This window comes from Elephas maximus, chromosome 27 (genome assembly GCF_024166365.1).
Source record: "Elephas maximus indicus isolate mEleMax1 chromosome 27, mEleMax1 primary haplotype, whole genome shotgun sequence".
In the NCBI taxonomy this organism is placed as follows: domain Eukaryota; kingdom Metazoa; phylum Chordata; class Mammalia; order Proboscidea; family Elephantidae; genus Elephas; species Elephas maximus.
Window position 1 is genome coordinate 24328988 of NC_064845.1, and position 23881 is coordinate 24352868.

Sequence of the window (23881 nt, forward strand, 5' to 3'; positions counted from 1 at the left end):
CTGTGTACAACAGAATGAAACACTGCCTGGTCCTGTGCCATCCTCACAATCATTGCTGTGTTTGAGCCCACTGTTTCAGTCACTGTTGTCAATCCATCTCATTGAGGGCTTTCCTCTTTTTTGGTGACCTTCTATTTTCCCAAGCATGATGTTCTTCAGGGGCTCGACCCTCCTGATCATATGTCCAAAGCATGCGAGATGAAGTTTTGCTATCCTCACTTCTAACGAGCATTCTGGCTACATTAGGTTTAGAGCAAGAAATTTGGGATAAGACACAAGCACAGTAACCTTGCCTTAGTTACTTAACAACTCTGAGTCTTGATTTCCCCATCTGTAAAATACCCTGCCTTCCTCTGAGGGTCATTGCTGTTATTGTTGTTAGGTACTGTTTGCATCCCTGCTTTCAATTCTTTGAGCCATATGCTTAGGATTTGAACTGCTGGCTCATATGATAGCTCTACACTGAAATTTTTTGAGGAACCACCAAACTGTTTTCCACAGCGACTATGGCATTTTGCATTCCCACCAGTAATGAATGAGGTTCCAAATTCTCCACATCCTTGCAAACACCTGTATTTTCCTTTTTTTTTTTTTTTATTATAGCCATTCTACTGGGGGTGAGGTGGTATGTCTTTGTGGTTTTGATTTGCATCTCCCTAAATTTTTTTTTTTTTAATGACTAACATTGTTGAGGTAGCACCAACAGAATTTTAGGATTCGTCATCGGTAGTAAAACAAGCTCATCAGTTCATTTGAAGAGAAACAGAAATAAACCTTCAATAAGCTGAACATAGAATACGAACTGAAAGAGGAAGCAGGTGACTGGCGTACTGGCATCAAAGGCAGTGTACTCTACCTGGGTCAGGGTCAAAGCTGAGGTCCTCATTATACACTGTAACCTCCCCTTCACTGGAAACAGCACCCATCTCCCTCAAACATCATGTCTACAAAATTCACCTCAAAGAACAGCCATCTAGTTATTTCAGAAAAGAGAATGGATGAATGAACCCTGGCTCGTGAGGTCAAAAAAACCAATGTTCAAGTTTTGGGTTGTGAATACAATCTCAAAGGGACAGAATTTAAGAAAATCCATACTTATTAGAAACTTCCAAGTTCTAGAAGAACCTGATTTCAGAATAACTTTGACCTGCCTTCTGTGCCAGCCCTGAAGTATACTGACTAATTAACCAACATTATTTTTACTAGTACTGTCACGCCTACCTTCAAGGTTTATAATTACTGGATATTGATCAGGTTTAAAAGTCACATGTATGTTTCCAGAATCCCACCCATGTGTGTAGACTAGGTTTACATGCAACGAATTAGAAACTATGAAGTTATGGGGAATTTTAATTGAATCATGATTTCAACTTCAGGTTCAATTACCCAATTTATGCAACCCAAAATTCAAAACCTGTATTATGATGCTTAATTGTTAGGTTACATCCTGCCTTCTCCCCCACTACACACGCAAAAACACACACACACACACCCCTAGCAAAGTAACCGCAACCATCCCTCAGTCTCCACAAAACCCATTATTTCAACCTTACGTAAACAATTTGGCTTTCACAACTATTTTCTTTGAGCTTCTCTTTGACTGAGATCTCACAAAGCCTCTCAAGATCCTGTAGACTAGAGGCTACACACTGCTAGTTTGCCAGCTCCATTATTTCACCTCCTCCAGGAACTCCCAGAGACAGCAGTGCCACCTGCTGGTAGGGAAGGCACAATCTGCTTTCTGGAAGCCTATGGGTGACAGGAATGGCAGCCTAGATTTCTGTCTTTGGGAGCCTTTCTTTTCTAGAGCACATCATAAGCATAAGCTACCATCTGAGATGTGTAACCTCCACAGGAGCCTCCACTGTGACTGGCAGGTCATCTGGAAGCCATGTAAAGCAAAGCCAGGCTGGCCAACGATGAGGCACTTCTGCCTGGAAATGCCTCCTCAATCTTGCAAATGCAAGAGCCTCACTGAATTCAACATTTCCTGGCTCTCCTTTTCCCCCACTGCTTCAGTATCAGATAACAGCACTCCCAGCCCCCACCTGTAGCTATGCTATCTAGCTCTACCTTACATCCTAAGGAAGGTGCTCAGACCCCTCCCAATGTGAAGGCTCTTACAGGTACACAACGTGACACAGATCCTTCTCAAGGGATACTACTGCTTAGGCATGCAAGTCAGACTCTAATTTTTCATTCACTCTCCATCCTGCCCGTGCCTAACCCAAAGGACAGAAAGGACAGGAAGGAAATGATTTTGTTATTGTTTTGAAAGTAACACTACTGAGCTTTCATTGATTCAGAGAGTAAACTCTTGTGCTATAGGTCACTAATACATGCTGCGTCCCTCAAGATGCACTCAGCCTGCCAATCTTCCTGGTTTCCCTTGCTTAACCTGATCAGTGTTTTTCAACCTTTTCACAGCCCCTTCCACAGGTGAACGTAAGAACTGCACGCCCTTTGTGTAGTTTTCACAGGCAGTCCCCAGTTACAAACGTCCCACTAACATGCAACCTGTAGTTACAAACCAATCCCCATAAAGCCTATTTATATTAAAAATTTGAGGTATATACAATGGCTCGTAATAATAAACAGGTGCTACTTTGCAAAGAGCATTAAAACACTCTTATTATCTCCATATTATCATGTTAAAGATATTTGAGTGTATCTGGAAATGATTCTATAATGCTTTTTATGTCTACAAAAGGAACACTACGTGCTAAGACAAACATCTGGTTAACTAACATTAGATACAAACTGTACCTAACTGTTCCGGCTTATGTACAAATTCAACTTAAAGACAGATTTAGGAACGGAGCTCCTTCTTAATCCAGGGACTCCCTGCATGACAAAAATGACATTTTTTTTTTCTTAGATCTAAAAGCATATACTTTTTCAAGTTATACCACCTCTCTCAAACTTCAGAATTCCTTCCCTCACCGTCACCAACTTAAAAATTTTAGACAAAATTTTAAGTTATTACCAATAATTTGCTTTGTGTTCCAAACTATTAGCCAACAACCTATATTTCACTTTACTAGGGACAGTTGTTCCCAGCGAGCTTGAGCTTCGCAGCAACTTCTTTTACTTCCATTCACCTCAGAGTTCTCATCTCTCTAACAGATCCAAGTGCTCCCTCTTCAATTTTTTTTTTAACTTGCCAAGCTAATTGATTGCCTATCAAGTACAGACATTTTGCCAGTATGCAAGGGTGGATTAGCCAGTAAGCAAGGTGTACAACAGGGTTAATTGTGTTTACTCACTAATCAGTAGTGAACAATTTCACGGGGGTTTCATCACACCTTTGATGTGGTGAAAAACAGGGAAAATTTTGACTACAGATTAGTAGGTAGGCACAAGTAAACCCGTGTGTACCTTGCTTATTGGATAAACCATCTCTGGAGTATGACTTACATGTTTGAAAATCACAGTGTTTCCTAAAGAAACAAATTTGTAGGGAGAAGAGGAATAAAAGGGATTGGAAAAGGTATCAGGGTGTCTCCAAGGAATCAGGTAAATATAAATCTTTGTCAATCTCATGCCAGAATAAATTCTAAGTGAATTACATTCAAACGCCAGAATACAGTAAAATTAACACTAGTTAACCACTGGAAAACTGAAGGGACTTTTTATGTTTCACTGTAAGGATGTACACTATGCCCTTCCTATTGCAGGTCTGCGGAAATGGAGAAGAGAGGTAGGGGATACCCTGCAGTTTTAATCTGCTCTGAAACTCCTGCAGGCACCTCCCCTTTTCAAAGCGTGGTTTACAGGAGATATTCCCTCCCCACACATCCCTCTTCTGCCAGCCAAATGGTCTTCTTCAAACACACACTTTTCAAAGAACTGAGGAAGTCTGAAGAGGCTTAATTTAGACCTTGCCTTCACCCTACAGCCCAGTAACATGCAGAAAATAACTAATTTCCCTCTTGAACAGCCCCAGAAAAGCCTCAGTTCACAGCGACCCCCCACCCCCCCCCCCACACACACACACACACAAAATCCTGTCTTCTTGAACAAGAATCTCAGTGTGCTGATCTGGTCTGCAGTTCACTGCAGGCATTTCCTTCCTCACAATTTACCAGTCACCAGTTAAGCGTCTCATTTAGACCTGCTCCGCCAGCGCCCAGCTGCTTAGAACATTTTTACCTTTGTAACGAATCTCTGGGTCCCTTCAGCCCACTCAGAGCGCCCAACTGCGGGGAACCTGGGCCCTTCAGCCCACTCAGAGCGCCCACGTGCGGGGAACCTGGGTCCTGCAGCCCACTCAGAGCGCCCAACTGCGGGGAACCTGGGCCCTTCAGCCCACTCAGAGCGCCCAACTGCGGGGAACCTGGGCCCTTCAGCCCACTCAGAGCGCCCAACTGCGGGGAACATGGGCCCTGCAGCCCACTCAGAGCGCCCACCTGCGGGAAACCTGGGCCCTGCAGCCCACTCAGAGCGCCCAACTGAGGGGAACCTGGGCCCTAGAGCCCACTCGGAGCGCCCAGCTGCGGGGAACCTGGGCCCTTCAGCCCACTCAGAGCGCCCAACTGCGGGGAACCTGGGCCCTTCAGCCCACTCAGAGCGCCCAACTGAGGAGAACCTGGGCCCTGCAGCCCACTCAGAGCGCCCAATTGCGGGGAACCTGGGCCGAGGGCTCGCCTGCAGGTCGAGCGGCCAGAGAAGCTTCTCCGGGCGGCACTCGGGCTCGGTCTCCAGGTCACGCTGCCCCCACCCCGCCCGCACCAGGGAAGAGGGTCTGCGTCCACCTCAGAATCGGGGATCCTGACGTGGTGGAGGGGCGTGTGAACCCCCGCCCGCCCCGCCAGGCCCATCCCGCTCACACCGCCCCGCCCCGCCCATCCCGCTCGCCCAACCCGGCCAACGTGCGATGCGACTGGCAGCCCCGCGGCGTCGCTCACCTCGGAAGAAACGCTCCGGCTTCCTCCGACGGCTCTGGGGAAAAAAAAAAAAAAAAAAAACCTGCCGCTCCCGCAGGCGCACTAGGCTCTCGCGCCTTCGCCCCTCCGGTCCAGGCGCTAGACCCTCCGACCAGGCTCTGGCCCACCGGGGCCCTGTCGGTCAGCGGCCGCGAGAGCCAATCCGTTCGCACGGGAGGCCCAGCGGCAGTCACGTGGCCACAGCAGCCAATCACAAAATAGCCCTCGGCCGCCTGCTCCCAAGTCCCTGGGGGCTCAGCTGCTACAGTGCAGAGAGGGTGTGAGACGTGCGCAAAAGATTGAGGATCCGTGTTCGGGGACTGATTGATTGATCATTTGCTACATCTTTTAGTTTCTAAAATCCTAATAATAGTCATCACCTGGGTACCTTGTTAAAATGCGGATTCCGATGCAGTAAGTTTGGGGTAGGGACCTGAGAGTCCACCTTTCTAACTAGCTCCCAGGTCGTGGTGATGATGCGCCTGGTCCGAGGACCACCCTCGAGGAGCAACATTTTAAGGAAATCTGTCAGAAAGCGTCGGTTTTACACCTGCCCCATGTTATTTTCAAGTTTTGAGACCTCTTCCTCCAGTGATGCAGAGCATTCCAGTGACTGACTAAGCACGGGGTGTCCTGGTGACGCTCATGGTTTGGGCACCTGCTGAGGGAAAAAACCCGCTAACCAAACCCACTGCTGTGGTCTCGATTTGGACTCATAGGACCCTACAGGACAGAGTAGAACTGCCCCATAGGGTTTCCAAGGTTGTAAATCTTGAGGGAAGCAGACTGCTTTGTCCCAGGAGCAGCTGGTGGATTGGAACCCCTGACCTTTCACCACTGTGCTCTGTTTAATTCCCACACCACCCACCCTTAGACTAAGGGACAACAACCTATGCCAACTTGGGGTTGGGGTATGGAAAGTAGAAATGGACACTGTATGATCCTTGGAAATAACAGGACTGTGTTCTGAAATATTGGGCATGTGTTTCTGAGTGGCAGCTGGACCAGACTCTGGCATAAAGTCCCCCCTACTTTATGTAATTTACAGTCTGTCATACAACTACAAGGGCAAGTTCAGGAAGGGCACTTGGAGTATAGGAAAAACATGCAGGGACCTGATGCTTCCAGGGTAAGCTAGAGTGGTTGTACACTAACCCGCCTTAAAACCCACTGCCGTCGAGTCGATTCCGATTCATAGCGACCCTATAGGACAGGGTAGGACTGCCCTGTGGAGTTTCCAAGGAGCACCTGGTGGATTCGAACTGCTGGCCTTTTGGTTAGCAGCCATAGCAAACCTGCCTTAGAAGTCTTAAAAATTTTCCCAGATGCTCTTCTGTAATTCCAGAGTCAGGACGTCAAGAAGCCCATTGCCTCTAACATCTCTCAGACTTGACCTGAACTTAGTGTACAGAGTGGCCATCTAGAAGCTTTGTGGTTCAGCATAGCCAAGCTCTTATTACCCAGTGTTGTACTGATGTGGCTCAAGAGTCTAAGTGCTAAATTCTCTAAAGCCTTCAGACCAGGTGGTGTGATATTCCACCACATTGCTTCAAGCAGTTCTCTCTCACTATTCATCAAGGGGACTAAACTGCCACTTAGAGAGAACTTCATCCTTGTCAGTGTGTCTTAGTGCTAGAAGTGAAGCCCAGTGAGTAACCTTGGACATTGTTCATCACATTGCTCAGTATCAGGGCACGCATACCACAAAATTCAGAGTTTCTGGGAGCACATTAAATCAAGTATAGCACCGGTTCTGGTTATAGCAGGAATGAACAGATGTCCAAGCAAGAAAAACACATTTGAAGTCTCAACGAAAATCTCCTTTGCTGTCTTCTAAGGTCGCTATGAGTCGGAATCAACTTGATGGCAATGCGTTTGGTTTGGGTTGGTTTTAGCATTAAACTGGAGGAGTCCTGGTGGCTCAGTGGTAAAGTGGTCAGCTGTTAACCAAAAGGTTAGTGGTTTATATCCACCAGCCATTTCATGGGAGAAAGATGTGGTGACCTGCTTCTGTGAAGGTTACAACCTTGGGAACCCTATGGGGCAGTTCTACTCTGTCATATAGGATCGCTATGAGTCACAATCAACTCAATGGCAATGGGTTTGATTTTGGGTTTATCATTACATCAGTGGTTCTCAAGCGTGGCTGTACAGTAAAGGTTTTTAAGGGTATAGATTTTGGGCCCCTGTGCCCAGAGATTCCAATTGGGGTGAGGCGTGGAACCTGCGTAGCTATAGGTTTAAAAAGCTCCGCAGGTGATTTGCTATCCAGCATGTGTGAGAACACCTGCGTAAGTTCCTAGATCAATGGAGTCATTCTTTCACAAGGAAAAGTCAGCTCTGCAACACAGAACACTAATGACATTAAGACTGTGAAAACAGGGCATTTTGCACACAATATGTGAGAATAGATAAGAAAGGCCAAAAATAACTCATAGGAAATAAATACACCAAGGACAATTCAGCGGTACAAATTGAAAAGCCAGGTCCATAACTCAGTTTCATTCCAGTTGATTAGCTAAATATTTCAAAAAGAACCTGTTATCTTTGTTAACCATGCCAAGCTGACCAGCTCTCTAGTGATATCTTCACTTATTCTATGCCCCTCTTACCAAAAGCAAATTCCTGGTTGAATATCAGTAACAGTTATTCTCTGAGGCTTTTCCAAAAGTGTGTAACAGAGTCACCAGGGGTACTTGTTAAAATGCAGATTCCCAGGACCCACCCCAGAGTCTCCTGTTACCTCTCTCATATAACAATCCTGAAGTCAGTATTGGTTAAATGGGAGTCCAAACTGGACCTCCTGATAGAGAGCACCTACACACAGGCAAGGCCTCAAGTAAAAGACCTATGCTATTAGTTTGCCATGCTGGCTAAATAAAGGAGGGCCATTCCATTTTATAAAACTCCAGGAGATTCTCAGTTCTCTTTACTGGGATTGTATGACGTTCTGTCATTATTATTATTATTAATAAGGCATCGGGATGCTGTTGTTGCACAGAGTTTTTCTACGGAATGATGTGTAATGCAGTGGAGCTTGACTCAGTTTTTAACTCAATTAGTGAGGTCCCCTGAGAATGCTCTGCTAACAACAGCCATCTTTTTCTAAAGTGACTTTATTTGTGACACCAAAAATACGGAAGCCCAATGCGTGAGCCTTCAAACTAGCTTCTTTCTAGCTCTGACGCTTTAAAAAATATATTTCACAGCATCTAAATGGGGGAAGAATGTTTTTTGCCTTGTAAACTTGTAGCTCTATCTATTGGGTAAAATAAGGACAGATTTCACTGATATTTAACTAGCATGAATAATGTGAACTTTTAACTAGGAAAAAAACATTTGTTTTTCTCTTTACGGGTGTCATCATTTGAAGAGAGGGAACAGGAAGCAAAGAGATGCTCACCTGAGGATATGAATTTGTAAAAAGGACATCCAGGCCCTCATTCATTTTCTGTTTCTCGGTCTACTTGCCTCACATACATAACTCGACTATTCTATCTCAGGAAATGGCTATGTTAGGATGTGATATAAACCCCGAGTAATCGCAAGCACTTTTCTTCCCCCCCAGAAATTGCTGAACAAGAGATTTGGGTATATTTGAAAAGAAAAGAAAGAGATAAGATATAAACACCCCACCAATTTGCCAAGTCCCCAGAAATCCGCCCATTGGTCTGTTGTGAGCAAAACCTCTGTAGACTCCTTTATAATTGCTAATTACACTTTTATCTCTCTAGCAATAAACAGCTTCTTTAAATGCAATTGATTTCATTCACAAAGACTCACAGGTTATCCCAAAATTTACTCTCTAACATTTTATACCTATGTGTCTGTCTTTTGGAAATGCTGGTGGCGTAGAGGTTAAGTGCTATGACCGCTGACCAAAAGGTCTGCAGTTCAAATCCACCAGGAACTCCTTGGAAACTCTATAGGGCAGTTCTGCTCTATCCTGTAGGGTTTCTATGAGTCAGAATCAACTTGACACCAAAGAGTTTTAGTTGTGTTTTAATTACTGTTGCTTCTTTTTTTTTTTTTGTCATCCAGTGTAATCCTGTACAGATTTAGATTTAACCTAACACACAAGGCACAGCTTAGATAAAATGATTTTCTTCATGGTCTCTATAGGTTGTTACTTTTTAAAAAAATATTTCAGACTTAAGGAATGTGTAGGTAATATACGATATAGCCTTCTATAGCCCCCCCCTTCAACTCATGAAAGAAAACGTTATAAATACAGTCAAAACTCCTTGAACCACTCCCAAGAAGTTTATTTTTTAGAAGGAGAGTTCACAATAAGCAAGCTTAGCCACAAAGGAAAGAGAATGGCTTATGTAAGGAAACATCATGTTGTATACATGTAGTAAACAAAATATAAATGGACAAAGTTCTTACTGAACAAAATGTTTGGAAATTCCAAACTGGTATAAGAGCATGATAACAGAGCTGGAGTTTCCACGTGGTCCAACCAACCCTTGTGTTTTACAGTTACAGATTTGGAGCTGGAAAGCAGGTAACCTTTGGAGGGCAGCACAGGTAATTAGGAGCAGACATAAGGTGAGGGATCAGATCTCATTCATTCAACAAACACACTCCATGAGCCCTGTCTTTCAGCTCATTTTGGAAGAGAAGTAAGCCATCACAATTCAAGATTAAAAAGTGTTGTATTGCAAGTGAGGCACACAGCATGGCAAGAAAGCAAATAGGACCACCACTTCTGATTGATGGAATCAGGGAAGAATTTTTACAAGAAGTAATGCCTTAACTGAATTCCAAAGAACTAGTAAGAGTTTGCCAGCCAAGGGTATTCCAGGCCTGGGGAACAGGCCATATAAAAAGCACGAAAGCATGGAACACTGCGGAAGAGAAAATAGTTTAAATAGGTATGAGAGGGGAAGAGGGTGAAATGATGATTAAAAGGTGGTGGTGTTTTGGTTAGATGCTATCAAGTCAATTATGACTCATAGTGACCCTAGGTACAACAGAAAGAACATTGCTCAGTCCTGTGTCACCCTCAGAATCGTTATGCTTGAGCCCACTGTTGCAGCCACTGTGTCAATCCATCTCATTGAGGGGCTTCCTCTTTCTCCCTGATATTCTACTTTACCAAGCATGATGTCCTCCAGGGACTGGTCCCTCCTGATAACATGTCCAAAATAAGCGAGACAAAGTCTCGCCATCCTTGCTTCTACGGAGCGTTCTGGCTGTATTTCTTCCAAGGCAGATTTATTCCTTCTTCTGGCAGCCTGTGGTATATTCAATATTCCTCGCCAACACCATAATTCAAAGGCATCAATTCTCCTTCGGTCTTTCTTATTCATTGTCCAGCTTTCACATATGAAGCGATTGGAAACACCATGGCTTGGGTCAGGCATACCCTAGTCCTTAAGGACTTTAAAGTGACATCTTTGCTTTTTAACACTTTAAAGAGATCTCTTGCAGCAGATTTTCCCAGTGCAATGCATCTTTTGATTTTTTGACTGCTGCTTCGGTAGACGTTGATTCTGGATCCAAGTAAAATGAAATCCTTGACAACTTCAGTCTCCTCTTCCTTTATCGTGATGTTGCTTATTGGTCCACTTGTGAGGATTTTTGTTTTCTTCCTGTTGAGGTATAAATCATACTAAAGGCTGTGGTCTTCATCAGTAAGTGCTTCAAGTCCTCTCACTTTCAGCAAGCAAGGTTGTGTCATCTGTATATGACAGGATGTTAATGAGTCTTCCTCCAGTACTGATTCCCTGTTCTTCTTCGTATAGTCCAGCTTCTCAGATTATTTACTTAGCATACAGATTAAATAAATATGGTGAAAGGATACAACCCTGACACACACCTTTCTTGATTTTTAATCATGCAGTATCCACTTGTACTGTTCTAAAGACTGCCTCTTGCTTTATGTACAGGTTTCTCATGAGCACGATTAAGTGTTCTGGAATGCCCACTCTTGCCAATGTTATCCATAAATTGTTGTGATCCACACAGTCTAATGCCTTTGCATAGTCAATAAAATACAGGTAAATGTTGTTCTAGTATTTTCTGCTTTCAGCCAAGATCCATCTGACATCATTCCACATCCCCTTCTGAATCCAGTTTGAATTTCTGGCAGCTCCCTGGCAATGTAGAGCTGCAACCATTTTTGAGGTATCTTCAGGAAAATTTTACTTATTACACTATTGATAATATTGTTCAATAATTTCTGCATTCTCTTGGACCACCTTTCTTTGGAATGGGCATGAATATGGATCTCTTCCAGTCGGTTGGCCAGGTAGCTGTGGCCAAATTTCTTGGTATAAATGAGTGGGTGCTTCCAGCATTGTATCTGCTTGTTGAAACATTTCTATTGATTTCCCCACAACTCCTGGAGCCTTGTTTTTCACCAATGCCTTCAGTGCAGTTTGGACATCTTCCTTCTCATATGCTACCTCCTGAAATGGTTGAATTTGACAGTTATTTTTGGTACAGCGACTCTGTGTATTCCTTCCATCATCTTTCGATGCTACCTGCTTGTTCAGTTTTTTACCTGTAGAATGTTTCAATATTGCACCTTGAGGCTTCAATTTTTTCTTCAATTCTTTCACCTTGAGAAGTGCCGAGCTTATTCTTCCCTTTTGGTTTTCTAACTCCAGGTCTTGCACATTTCATTATAAACTTTATGTCTCCTTGGATGCCATTTGAAATCTTCTGTTCAGCTCTTTTACTCATCATTTCTTCCATTTGCTTTAGCTACACGATGTTCATGAGTAAGTTTCAGAGTCTCTTCTGACATCCATTTTGGTCTTTTTTTTTTTTTTTGTCTTTTTAAGGACCTTTTGCTGTCTTCATGTATGATATGCTTTATGCATGATCCTACAACTTATCGGCTCTTCATTCATTAGTGTTCAGTGCATCAAATCTGTTCTGGAGATGGTCTCTAAATTCAGCTTGGATATACTCAAGGTTGTACTTTGGCTCTTGTGGACTTGTTTTAATTTTCTTCACCTTCAACTTGAACTTGCATATGAGTAATTGATGGCCTGCTCTGCAGTCAGCCCCAACCTTGTGCTGACTGATGATACTGAATGTCTCAGTTGTCTCCACATATGTAGATTGCAGGTATGTCGATTTTATTCCTTTGTATTCTATCTGACAAGGTCTACGTGTGTAGTCATCATTTATGTTGCTGAGAAAAGGTATTTGCAATGAATAGTTTACTGGTCTTGCAAAATTCTACCATGCAATCTCCCACATAGTTTCTATCACCAAGGCCATATTTTTCAACTACTAATCCAAAATTTTTTTTTTTAATCCTTCATATGTGTTTCCAACTTTCTCCTTCCAATCACCAGTAATTACCAATGCATCTTGATTGCATATTTGATCAATTTCAGGCTGCAGAATTGGTAAAAATCTTCAATTTCTTCATCTCTGTCATTAGTGGTTGGTGTGTAAATTTGAATAATAGTTCCATTAACTGATCTTCCTTGTTGCAGTTGTTCTACTTAGGCACTGTCGAGTCAGTTCCAACTCATACCAACCCTATGCACAACAGAACGAAACACTGCCTGGTCCTAAGCATCCTTAACAATCATTCTTATGCTCGAGCTCATTGTTGCAGCCACTGTGTCAATCCACCTTGCTGAGCGTCTTCCTCTTTTCTGCTGACAATGTACTCTGCCAAGCATGAGGCCCTTCTCCAGGGACTGATCCCTCCTGACAACATCTCCAAAGTATGTAAGATGCAGTCTCGCCATCCTTGCTTCTAAGGAGCATTCTGGCTGTACGTCTTCCAAGACAGATTTGTTCACTCTTTTGGCAGTCTGCGGTATATTCAATATTCTTCACCAACGCCACAATTCGAAGGCATCAATTCTACTTCGGTCTTCCTTATTCTTTGTCCAGCTTTCACATGCATATGATGCGATTGAAAATACCATGGCTTGGGTCAGGCACACCTTAGTCTTCAAGGTGACACCTTTGGTTTTGAACAATTGAAAGACATCCCTTGCAGCAGATTTACCCAATTCAATGCGTCTTTTGATTTCCTGACCGCTGCTTCCATGGCTTTTGATTGTGGATCCAAGTAAAATGAAATCCTTGACAACTTCAATCTTTTCTCTGTTTATCATGATATTGCTCATTGGACCAGTTCTGAGGATTGTTTTTCTTTATGTTGAGGTGCAATCCATACTGAAGGCTGTGGTCTTTGATCTTCATTAGTAAGTGCTTCAAGTCCTCTTCACTTTCAGCAAACCAGGTTGTGTCATCTGCATTACGCAGGTTGTTAATGAGCCTTCCTCCAATCCCGATGCCCTGTTCATCTTCATATAGTCCACGTTCTCGTATTATTTGCGCAGTGTACAGATTGAATAGGCATGATGAAAGAATACAACCCTGACACACACCTTTCCTGACTTTAAACCAATCAGTATCCACTTGTTCTGTCTGAACAACTGCCTCTTGATCTATGTAAAGATTCCTCATGAGCACAATTAAGTGCTCGGAAATTCCCATTCTTCGCAATGTTATCCATAATTTGTTATGATCCACACAATCGAATGCCTTTGCATAGTCAATAAAACACAGGTAAACATCCTTCTTGTATTCTCTGCTTTCAGCCAGGATCCATCTGCCATCAGCAATGATATTCCTGGTTCTACGTCCTTTTCTGAAACCGGCCGGAATTTCTGGCAGTTCCCTGTTGATGTACTGCTGCAGCTGTTTTTGAATGATCTTCAGCAAAATTATGCTTGTGTGTGATATTAATGATATTGTTCTATAATTTCCACATTCGGTTGGATCACCTTTCTTGGGAATAGGCATAAATATGGATCTCTTCCAATCAGTTGGCCAGGAAGCTGTCTTCCATATTTCTTGGCATAGACGAGTGAGCACCTCCAGCGCTACATCTGTTTGTTGAAACATCTCAATTGATATTCCATCAATTCTTGGAGCCTTGTTTTTCGCCAATGACTTCAGAGCAGCTTGGACTTCTTCCTTCAGTACCATCGGTTCCTGATATATGCCACCTCTTGAAATAGTTGAATATCGCCTAATTCTTTTTGGTATAATGACTCTGTGTGTTCCTTCCATCTTCTTTTGATGCTTCCTGCGTCGTTTAATATTTTCCCCATGGAATCCTTCACTGTTGCAACTCGAGGCTTGAATTTTTTCTTCAGTTCTTTCAGCTTGAGAAACGCCGAGCGTGTTCTTCCCTTTTGGTTTTCCATCTCCAGCTCTTTGCACATGTTCTTATAATACTTTACTTTGTCTTCTCAAGAGCCCCTTTGAAATCTTCTGTTCAGTTCTTTTACTTCATCAATTCTTCCTTTTGCTTTAGCTGCTCGACGCTCAAGAGTGAGTTTCAGAGTCTCCTCTGACATCCACCTTGGCCTTTTCTTTCTTTTCTGTTTTCTCAGTGACCTCTTGCTTTCTCCATGGTTGATGTCCTTGATGTCATTCCACAACTCATCTGGTCTTTGGTCACTAGTGTTCAATGCATCAAATCTATTCTTGAGATGGTCTCTCATTTCAGGTGGGATATACTCAAGGTTATATTTTAGCTCTCGTGCACTTGCTCTGATTTTTTTCAGTTTTAGCTTGAACTTACATATGAGCAATCGATGGTCTGTTTCACAGTCGGCCCCTGGCCTTGTTCTGACTGAAGGCATTGAGCTTTTCCATCGTCTCTTTCCACAGATGCAGTCAAGTTGATTTCTGTGTGTTCCATCTGGTGAGGTCCATGTGTATAGTCACCGTTTATGTTGGTGAAAGAAGGTATTTGGAATGAAGAGGCCGTTGGTCTTGCAAAATTCTATCATTTGATCTCCGGCATTGTTTCTATCACCAAGGCCATATTTTCCAAAAACTGATCCTTCTTCCTTGTTTCCAACTTTCGCATTCCAATCGCCAGTAATAATGCATCTTGATTTCATGTTCGATCAATTTCAGACTGCAGCAGCTGATAAAAACCTTCTATTTCTTCATCTTTGGCCCTAGTGGTTGGTGCGTAAATTTGAATAATAGTCGTATTAACTGGTCTTCCTTGTAGGCATATGGATATTATCCTATCACTGACAGCGTTGTACTTCAGGATAGATCTTGAAATGTTCTTTTTGACGAAGAATGCAACACTATTCCTCTTCGAGTTGTCATTCCCAGCATAGACTATATGATTGTCTGGTTCAAAATGGCCAATACCAGTCCATTTCAGCTCACTAATGCCGAGTATATTAATGTTTGTGCGTTCCATTTCATTTTTGACGATTTCCAATTTCCTAGATTCGTACTTCATACATTCCAGGTTCCAATTATTAATGGATGTTTTCCCCACATGTGTTTCAATTTGTCGTACTGTGGGGGCTTGTGTGTTGCTGTGATGCTGGAAACTATGCTACCAGTATTCAGATACCAGCAAGGTCACCCACGGAGGACAGGTTTCAGCTGAGCTTCCAGACTAAGACGGAGTAGGAAGAAGGATCCGGCAGTCTTCTTCTGAAAAGCATTAGCCAGTGAAAACCTCATGAATAGCAGCAGAACATTGATACAGTGCTGGAAAATGAGCCCCCCCTTATGAATAGCAGCAGAACATTGTCTGATATAGTGCTGGAAAATCAAAAGATGACTGGGGAAGATCTGACTCCTCAAGGTAGATTTGACCTTAATGATGTAGATGGAGTAAAGCTTTCGTGGCCTTCATTTGCTGATGTGGCACGACTCAAAATGAGAAGAAACAGCTGCAAACATCCATCAATAGGCTGGAGTACCACACCCAAATGAGGGGTACGTTGCTTCCAAAATACAAAGACGTACAGCAGGGGTTGTGCCTCCTTTTCAGTTGTAGAAGGGGCCAGATACATCAACTTATCCTTGACTTTACAAGGAACATCTTGACATGACCATACCACTGGAGCCCTAGAAAGTTTACTGAGATGGAAGACATCTGAATTTTTTTGGAATAATTCCCACCCTGTAGCAATATTCTACTAATAACTGTAGAGTCATTGATATGTCTTTCTTACTAAGTCCATTCAGCAGAATGTCATCAATGTGATGCGCCAGCGTGACATATTGTGGAAGGAAAGGGCGATTAAGGTCACTGTGAATTAAATTATGACACAGGGCTAGAGAGTTGACATACCTCTGAGATAAGACAGTGAAGGTGTACTGCTGACCTTGCCAGCTGAAGGCAAACTGCTTCTGGTGGTCCTTCAAAACAGGGATGGAGAAAAACACATTGGCCAGATTAATGGCTGCATACCCCAGGAAATGTATTAATTTGCAGGCCACATTCCCAAGGAAACGCCTCTTCCAACTGATTGCTCATATCAGATCATAAAATGGAGTATGCTTACATAATGTCTGCCAAAACCCTGAGAATCATGGCCTACCCAAGTTGACACATAACATTAATCAACTCAGCGGTGATGAAAATGTTCTGAAGTAGACGCTGGTGACGGTGAATAGGATTGTGAAAGTACATAAAGCCACTGTATTACACACTCACAGGCTATTAAAACAAAACTTTATTTAATGAGAAATCTACCAGTTAAAATACTATAAACTATACAGAATAAATTCAGCTGGAAAAGTACTAAAACGAAACCAAATAGTACCTACTGAGGTGAGGAGAAGTAAGGGTCTGCTTCTGGAGTGGATGTTCCCTGGCTGTCAATAAGGAGCTGCTGTGGAGGAGGTGTGGCAACTAGCTCAGGCTCTGGTGCCCCAGACTGAGCTGGAGATGGGGCTCCAGTGTTGGAACAGAAGCTGGATCAATATTAGCTGTTCATCTGGGAGGCAGTTGGAAGTGGCCCAGGATGGAAATCCACCCCTCCAGCTGCCCCTTCATCTGCTATTGGTGATGAAGCTGGAGAAGGAAGACCTGTGGCTCCAACAAGTTCCAGTGTTGGTGCAGGATCAGAATGGACATCAGCCGGTGGTATGGAAGCTGGTTCTGCAGGTGGCCAAGGATAGGAATCCAATGCTCCAGCTGGCTCTTTGTCTAGTGCCACTGCTGGAGCTCTGAGGAGCTCCAGTGTTGGTGCAGGAACGGGATAAACATCAGCAGGTGATAGAGGAATCATTTCTGGAGGTTGTGCAGGGTTGGAATCCAGCTCATCCAGCCAGCTGTTCTCCTGGTGCCCAGGCCAGACCTGGAGATGAAGGGTGGTGGGCTACAGTGAGCTCTGGTGTTGTTGTAGCAGCAGGAGTAGGGATGACATCAGCCGGTGGTCCAGGAGGCAGTTCTGGATGTAGCCCAGGATAAGAATCAGACCTTCCAGCCAGCTGTCCATCTGGTACCAGTGATGCAGCTGGTGATGGTGCTCTATGGAGGTCCAGTGTTAGTCCAGGAGCATGATCAACTCCACCAGGTGGTCCAGGAGCCCATTATGGTGTTGGCCGAGGAAGAGAATCCGATCTTCCAGTAAGCTCTCTGCCTGCTCAACTTGGTGATGGAGGACCTGTTGTTGTACCCGGCTCCAACGTTGCTGCAAGGACAGAATATAACGCAGGAATTGGTCCTGGATTCTGTTCTGGAAGTCACCCAGCGTAAAAATCCAGCTCTCCATCTCTTGGCAGTGCTGGAGCTGCTGATGCTCTATTGAGCTTCGGTGTCGGTTCAGGACCAGCATCTCCATCACCAGGTTGTCCAGTGTCTCACTCTCTAGGTGGTCCAGGTTAAGAATCCGAACGTCCATCGGGCTATTCCTCTGCTGCCACAGCTGAAGCTGGTCATGGAACAGCTGTTGCTCTACGGAGCTCCTGTGTTGGAGGAGGAGCAGGATCGACATGAGTTGGTGGTCCAGGTTCCGGTTCTGGAAGAAGCCCAGGATGGGAATCCACCTCTCCATCCAGTTGTCCATCGGATGCTGGTGATGGAGCTGGAGGAGGGCCTGGGCTACATCGAGCTCTGGTATTGGAGCAGGAGCAGGATTGACAGTAGCCAGTGGTCCAGGAGTCAGCTCTGAAGGTGGCCCAGGATAAGACTCTGACCCTCCAGCTGGCCCTCCATCTGGTGCCAGTGCAGGCACTGGTGATGAAATAGCTGGTGTGGTATGGAGCTCTGCTGTTGCATCAGAAGCAGGACTGACATCAGCCAGTGATCCAGGAGCCAGTTCTGGAGGTGACCCTGGGTGGGAATCCACCCCTCCAGCTGGCTCTCTATCTGGTGCCGGTGCTGGAGCTGGCGATATAATAGGTGGTGTGCTGTGGAGCTCCGGTGCCAATACAGGAGCAGAATATACCCCAGAACATGGTGCAGGAGCCAGTTCCTGGGGCAAAGATGGATCTTGAGCTACTTTTACAACTGGCCCTGGCCTTGGCTCTGAAGCTGCAAGAGGAGAAATGTTCATCAACATGACTGCTTTTCCTCATGCCTTTCCGATGATGAAAAACATCCCACGGCCATCAAGAGAAGCCCATTCCCAAGATTTCCACCCCAGGAAGTCTTCCCAGAACATGGTCCACCAGAGGAGGGTCTGAGGTTACTCTGCGCTATAGGCCAACCCCAGCCTCTGGGGGTCTTCCCGTGTCCCCCTCACAAGCTCACATGCAAGCATGCCCAGTCCTCCTCACCCTCTGGCTGTGGCTCCGTGACCTCCATTTGATCCAGCTGGGCCAAGAGAAGCTGGGCATGGCGCTCCAGATGTGAGCCTGGCATGTTCACCTGCACATACTCCACCACGAGCTTTAGGCAGGGGAAGTATGGGGGCTGATCGAAATCCTCCAAGTATTCCTTCAGCCATGTGTCCAGGATAAAAGAGATGGCGCTGGGGGTGGGTGGTGAAGAGCAGGGTCAGAAGCCTTGCTTTCCTGCCACACTTCCCTCCCAGGGCACCCCTGCAAAGAGCCCTGTGTCTGCCCGTCCTTCCAAAGGTCAGCACCACCCTGCATCACACCCTCTGGCTATCCTGGCAGTAGCAGGCCTGGTCACTGAGCAGAGGGCTAGCACACAGCCTCCATCCCAGGGAGCTCCCCATCAATGGTCTGAACAACTCTCCCTCCTCGGAAAGCCTGAATTACATCCCTTTCTCTCCTCTGGCCCTCTCGCCACTGGACAGTAACCCTCTAAGGGCACAGAGATGTGTGTCTGCATGTTCATCTCACAGCCTGGCACACAGTAGTGCTCTAGGATTATCTGATGCTGGGCAACATATGGAGGCTGTCCCCTGCCCCAGCTGCCCAGGCCATAGGGCCCCTCCTCTGGAGATTGTGCACCAGCATGCTGCCTGATTCTCTGCATGCATGTGATGGTCTTTTCTCCCATGGACACTGTTCTCCCCTGGGACAGGGGCCCCACATGCAGCTGAGCACCCACGACTGGGGAGTGAGATTTAGGAGCAGATTTCTCTCCCTCCCACCCCACACCTCCTATTTTGGGCCCCCAATAGGGGAGGGGGCAAGTGGAAATGTGAGGGGACTGTGGGGGGATGGGTTCTCTCAGAGGCCTCTCTGAGCCCCCAGCCTCCCCTCTGCTCCCCAGGACGCCCAGGTTCCACCCTCAGCTCTGTATGACTGCTTATGTCTTGCAGGGGGCGCTCCTAAACTCATTCCTCTAGTGGAATCTAGATGTATGGGGTGCAGTGTCTGCCCAGCCCCAATCCAGACACAGGCCCCATACAGCCTCCACCCTTCTGTATAGACAGGAGCCCCTCTTTCTCTGCCCAAAGTCCACTCACCCTTTCAGCTGCTCCTGGGGTTCACCGTCCTGAGCAGAAGAGGGGTGATTACATCCATACCTAGAGGTGGCGTGAGGGTGTCACATCTAATGCACTGTGGACACTACCTGCTTAAGGTATCTGGTGTTCCTGTCTGACTGCCCGACTAGAATGGAGGCCCAGGAGGGCAGAGCTTCCTATGTGCTCCATCTACTGAACGATGCTAAGTGCCTAGAACAGTGTCTGCAACAGTAGGGGCTTCATGGCTAACTGGTGAAGGAGTGAACCCAATCAGCACCTTCCCAGGTATCTGAGAGTCTTAGGACCCCTCTACTAGCCTCCAGCAATCCCTATTCTGGCTATACCAAGGTCAAGGACCCACTAAAAAGAATCTCAACCCCCCTTTACAAATGGGAAATAGGTTTGCTCAAGGGCACACAGTCACTGAGGGCTGAGCCAGACAGCTTCTTCATGGGTGAGAAGAAAATAATGAATGTGAACATCCCAGCCCTTCCAACACCCTTTACCAAAGAGCTGGCCTCTGATACACACTTCCCATGGCTTGTCCCACAGGGTCCTGATAGTAATTCTAGCTGATTTGTCCTTTACCACCCCATTTGTCAGTGGAGCAAACAGGCTCTGAGTGGTGAAGTGACATTCTCCAGACTCACAGCTGGTAGGGGGCAGAGTCTCCACTGGCCTGTGGAAGGCAGGCGCTCACCTTTGGAGCAGCTGGTCTAGGACCTGCTGGGTGGTGGCATAGCTTCTGTAGGTTCCAAGGAAGATTTCGATGTAGGAGAAGTCACCCTTTAGGAAGGCGGGCACCAAGTTCTCCACCAGCTTCTCCAGTGAGCCTGCCTTGAAAGTTTTCGTCACCCAGGCCTCATCCAGGTCCTCTTCAGAACCACAGACACACTGGGGGGGGACAGAGGAGGGACATAGTGTCAGAGGCAGCCCCATGAACCACCAGGAGGGTTGGGGCCTGGAGCTCAGCCCAGGCACTCCCTCTCCTTCAGTGACCTGTGGCAGGAGGTGGGACAGGAGTGCCTTCAGCAGCAAACAGGCCTCGGCTTTCCAAGCAGGATTGGAGGTGGGGGATGATTACAGACATTAGGAACCTGAAGGGATTTTGTTAACTAAGTAACAATGGCATCTCCCTGGAGGAAGAGCAGTATCCCAGTGAGTCCTCACAGAACACCCCATTCCACAGATGAGAAAACAGAGGCTTGGTGACGTCTAGTGTCTGCTCGAAGTCACCTAGTCAGTGCCCTTAACCATCTGACGCTAGGGCTCTGTGATGTTCCCTTTGTACTACATGAGGCCTGTTCTGCTCCTGACTTAGAGGGGAATGTCTGGTGCAAGCTCACCCTTTCCCAGCTGGAGACAGTGCACAGAGCAGACACGCCCATGAGATAAGCAAGACATGGATTTTTCTTTCTGTACATTAAAGGGGGCTTTGAGAACCTGAAGCTGTGGAGCACCCAGATCCAGCCACGGGTGAGAGCTTGGAGATCCTGGGGTGGGAGAAAGACCTCCACAGAATTGAGGGTCTGAACAAATGACTCAGGAAGAGTGAATCCGAATGGCCAGTAAAGGAGTGAGGGGGGCTCCGCTTCCCAGGGCCAACAAACACCTCAAAGCCACCCTGCAGTTCCATTGGCCACCCTGACAGCAGATTGGCAAAATGGAAAAGAACTCTAATACCCAGAACTGGCTCGATGCAGGGACACGGCCATTGCCATAGAATACTGGGCCACAGGACTGCGAACGCTGTCTTGGGAAGGAGCCTGGCTCTAGTGATCCTAACTTGAAATGTGCACATCCTTCCCCTAGCATGCCACTCCTAGGAGTCTGTCCTTGGTGGGTCACTGTGTGAGGACACACATAAGCATTCCTGCAGCCCTGCTGAAAGGGCGGCAGAAGGCAATCAGTCCAGGGCCAGCAGCAGTGAGAGGCTCAGTCACTGTGGGGACATGCCCCCCTTCTGGAACATTCTGCAGTGAGTGAGGACACAGTTTGTGAACTGGAGGGGTCACGTGATGTGTTCCTCGAGCTTGCCGGTGGCAGAAAAAGATGTTTCATAGCCTGAGCCCTGCGCTTCAGGGTAAAAGAAGCCTGCTAAGCGTGACGATGTGTGAGGCTGGGAGAAGGTGTGGAAGGACAGTCCAGCCGACTGCTGCCCAGGGCCCTGGGATTGGAAGTTAAACACTAAAACAGCAGCAACACGCAAAAAGACGCATGGGCTTATGTGAAGCGACAACACTATGAAAAACCCCTTTCTGATATTCCTACAAATATGGGAAAAGAGGCTTTGTAGCTGGCCAGGGCAGGGAGGGCAGTGGCAGGGGCTTGGGGGGACAGGAAAGGTTGGTGGTCAATTTCACTGAGAGGGGACCGGGGGCCCTCGAGAGGGAAAGTCCTGGGAGGGAACTGGTGGTCTCCAGGACGGTGTCTGGGCCCCGGGCGCCCCCTGGTCATCTAGGGTCCCACCCGGGGACCTACTCCCCTCACCTGCACTTACCCTGAGCCTACACCAGCCCTTCCTGGACCCCGAGTGGATGATGCCATTCTCCTTTTCCTTGGGGATCTTCTTCACCGGGCTCTGGAGAAACAGTGCTGGCAGTGGCCCGGGAGGCATCAAGGGCCCCTCTGTGCCACCTCCTTCACGTTCTGCCCCTTTGGGTCCTCGTGCCCCCTGGGCCTCAGAGGAGCTCCCAGTTTCCCATCTGTCACCATGTGATGAGCGGGTCGGCCTGGGGGCTGCACCACCCAGCCCCAGCCAAGCCCACGGATAGAAAAATCAAGCTCTGAGTATTGCAGCAGGATCTGGGAGAAGCTGGGCTGGCACAGGGTCAGCACTGGCCCAGGCAATGCCAGTAGTTAGGACTGCGATTTGATTGCCCCACTCAAGGCGAGCCGTATCTCAGAGAAGGCCCAGGTGAGAGTGCTGACTCAGACTGTGACCCCGACAGTCCCTCCCTAAAGCCCTGGTCTGAACTGGGACCTCTGGGCAGACTTAGGTTGCAGAGTTCTATGTGATCAGTGGGGTTGGGGCAGGGACGTAAAGGAGGTCTCCGCCTTGGTGCTCCAGCTCCCAGTCTCCAAGGCACCCAACCTGATGGACTAGGCCCGGCCACCACCCCATTCCAGGTCAGACCCAGCCCCATGAACCCAGTGACGGTGAGGGGCTGTGGGCCTGGAGCTTGGGGTTGCCCTCAAGCAACAGCACCATTTTCATCATCCTCATCCTCACCTCTCCCCTCCCAAATCTCCCCAGATCACATGGCCCTCCTTCTCTGACTCCCACCCACCTTTCTCCCAAATGGACCCTGCCTCAGCCAACAACTTTCTGTCTCAGCGGTTCTGTCCTCATTTCCTCCCTGCCCCTGTTACCAGGGACCCCATGAGGACAAGGGTCGACATGGCCTGGGGGCTGGTATAACCTGGGGTGGGATGTGAGGCCACCCAGGTGGGATCACAGTGGTGGACTGGCTTGGACTGGCAGCTCTGGCCACCCTGTGTTACCTTCGATTTCCTTTTGGAAAGTGGCCGGAGCTGTCGGGGGTGGGATATGAGACCTTGTCTCAGCCTTTGGGACAGGGTCGAACTCCTGGATTTCTCAAGCTTCGGTACAAAAGAGGATGAGAAACAACAAGAAAACATGTTCTCAGCTCGAGTGTCTCCACCCAAGTGAGCTGGGTAGGGGGCCTTGTTTTGCATGTGGGTGCCTGGTTACCAGGGTTCCAAGTTCTATGTACTCTGTTGTCAAGGAAGTGAAGCCATGTCCTGGGTCCCCTTACCTGGGCCCGACCTCAGATGAGACCTCCCAAAAGTCTTCTCTGGGCTGCCTAATGCTCACCTCTCCCCATGCCATCTCCATAACTGTACACAGTGACACCAACACAGCCCTCTCTCCTCAGCCCACGGAACCTGGGGAAGGCTTGGGTGCAGCAAACAGCTGGGTTCAGACACAGCTCATCCCTCTTAACCAGTCTCCAACCCTATACAAGTCTTTGTGCTTCCCAGAGCCTCCCTGGTCCCCCACCCTTACAGTGAGGATCATTCTAGCATCTTCTTCTTAGGGACGTCAGCAAGTGTATGTGAGATAAGAACCTGTTGGCTGACGTTGCATGTAGCTAATTAGGGGCAGATTATCCAATAGGCAAGGTAAGCACAGGGCTTACCTGCTTACCAGGCCATCTATAGTGAACATTTTCATATTTTGTCACCACATCAAAGTCTCTGCTTCTAGGTATGGCTGGCATCTGTTTCTCTCAACCCCACAGCACCTTCCTACAGAATCAAAGCCTCTTTTCAAATTGACAATCCCTG

At 46.8% G+C, this 23881-nt stretch overlaps 1 protein-coding gene across 1 annotated transcript; it reads right to left on the bottom strand.

The window, feature by feature from the left end:
- Positions 1–16508: 16508 nt before the first annotated feature.
- Positions 16509–22750, bottom strand: LOC126068311 (ral guanine nucleotide dissociation stimulator-like). Its single transcript, XM_049870812.1, has 5 exons — positions 22071–22750; positions 20271–20464; positions 19571–19630; positions 18468–18661; positions 16509–18222 (listed from the first exon to the last, which is right to left on the bottom strand). The coding sequence occupies exons 1-5, from the start codon at positions 22185–22187 to the stop codon at positions 17234–17236; spliced, it is 1554 nt and encodes a 517-aa protein (XP_049726769.1). The 5' UTR covers positions 22188–22750; the 3' UTR covers positions 16509–17233.
- Positions 22751–23881: the final 1131 nt, after the last annotated feature.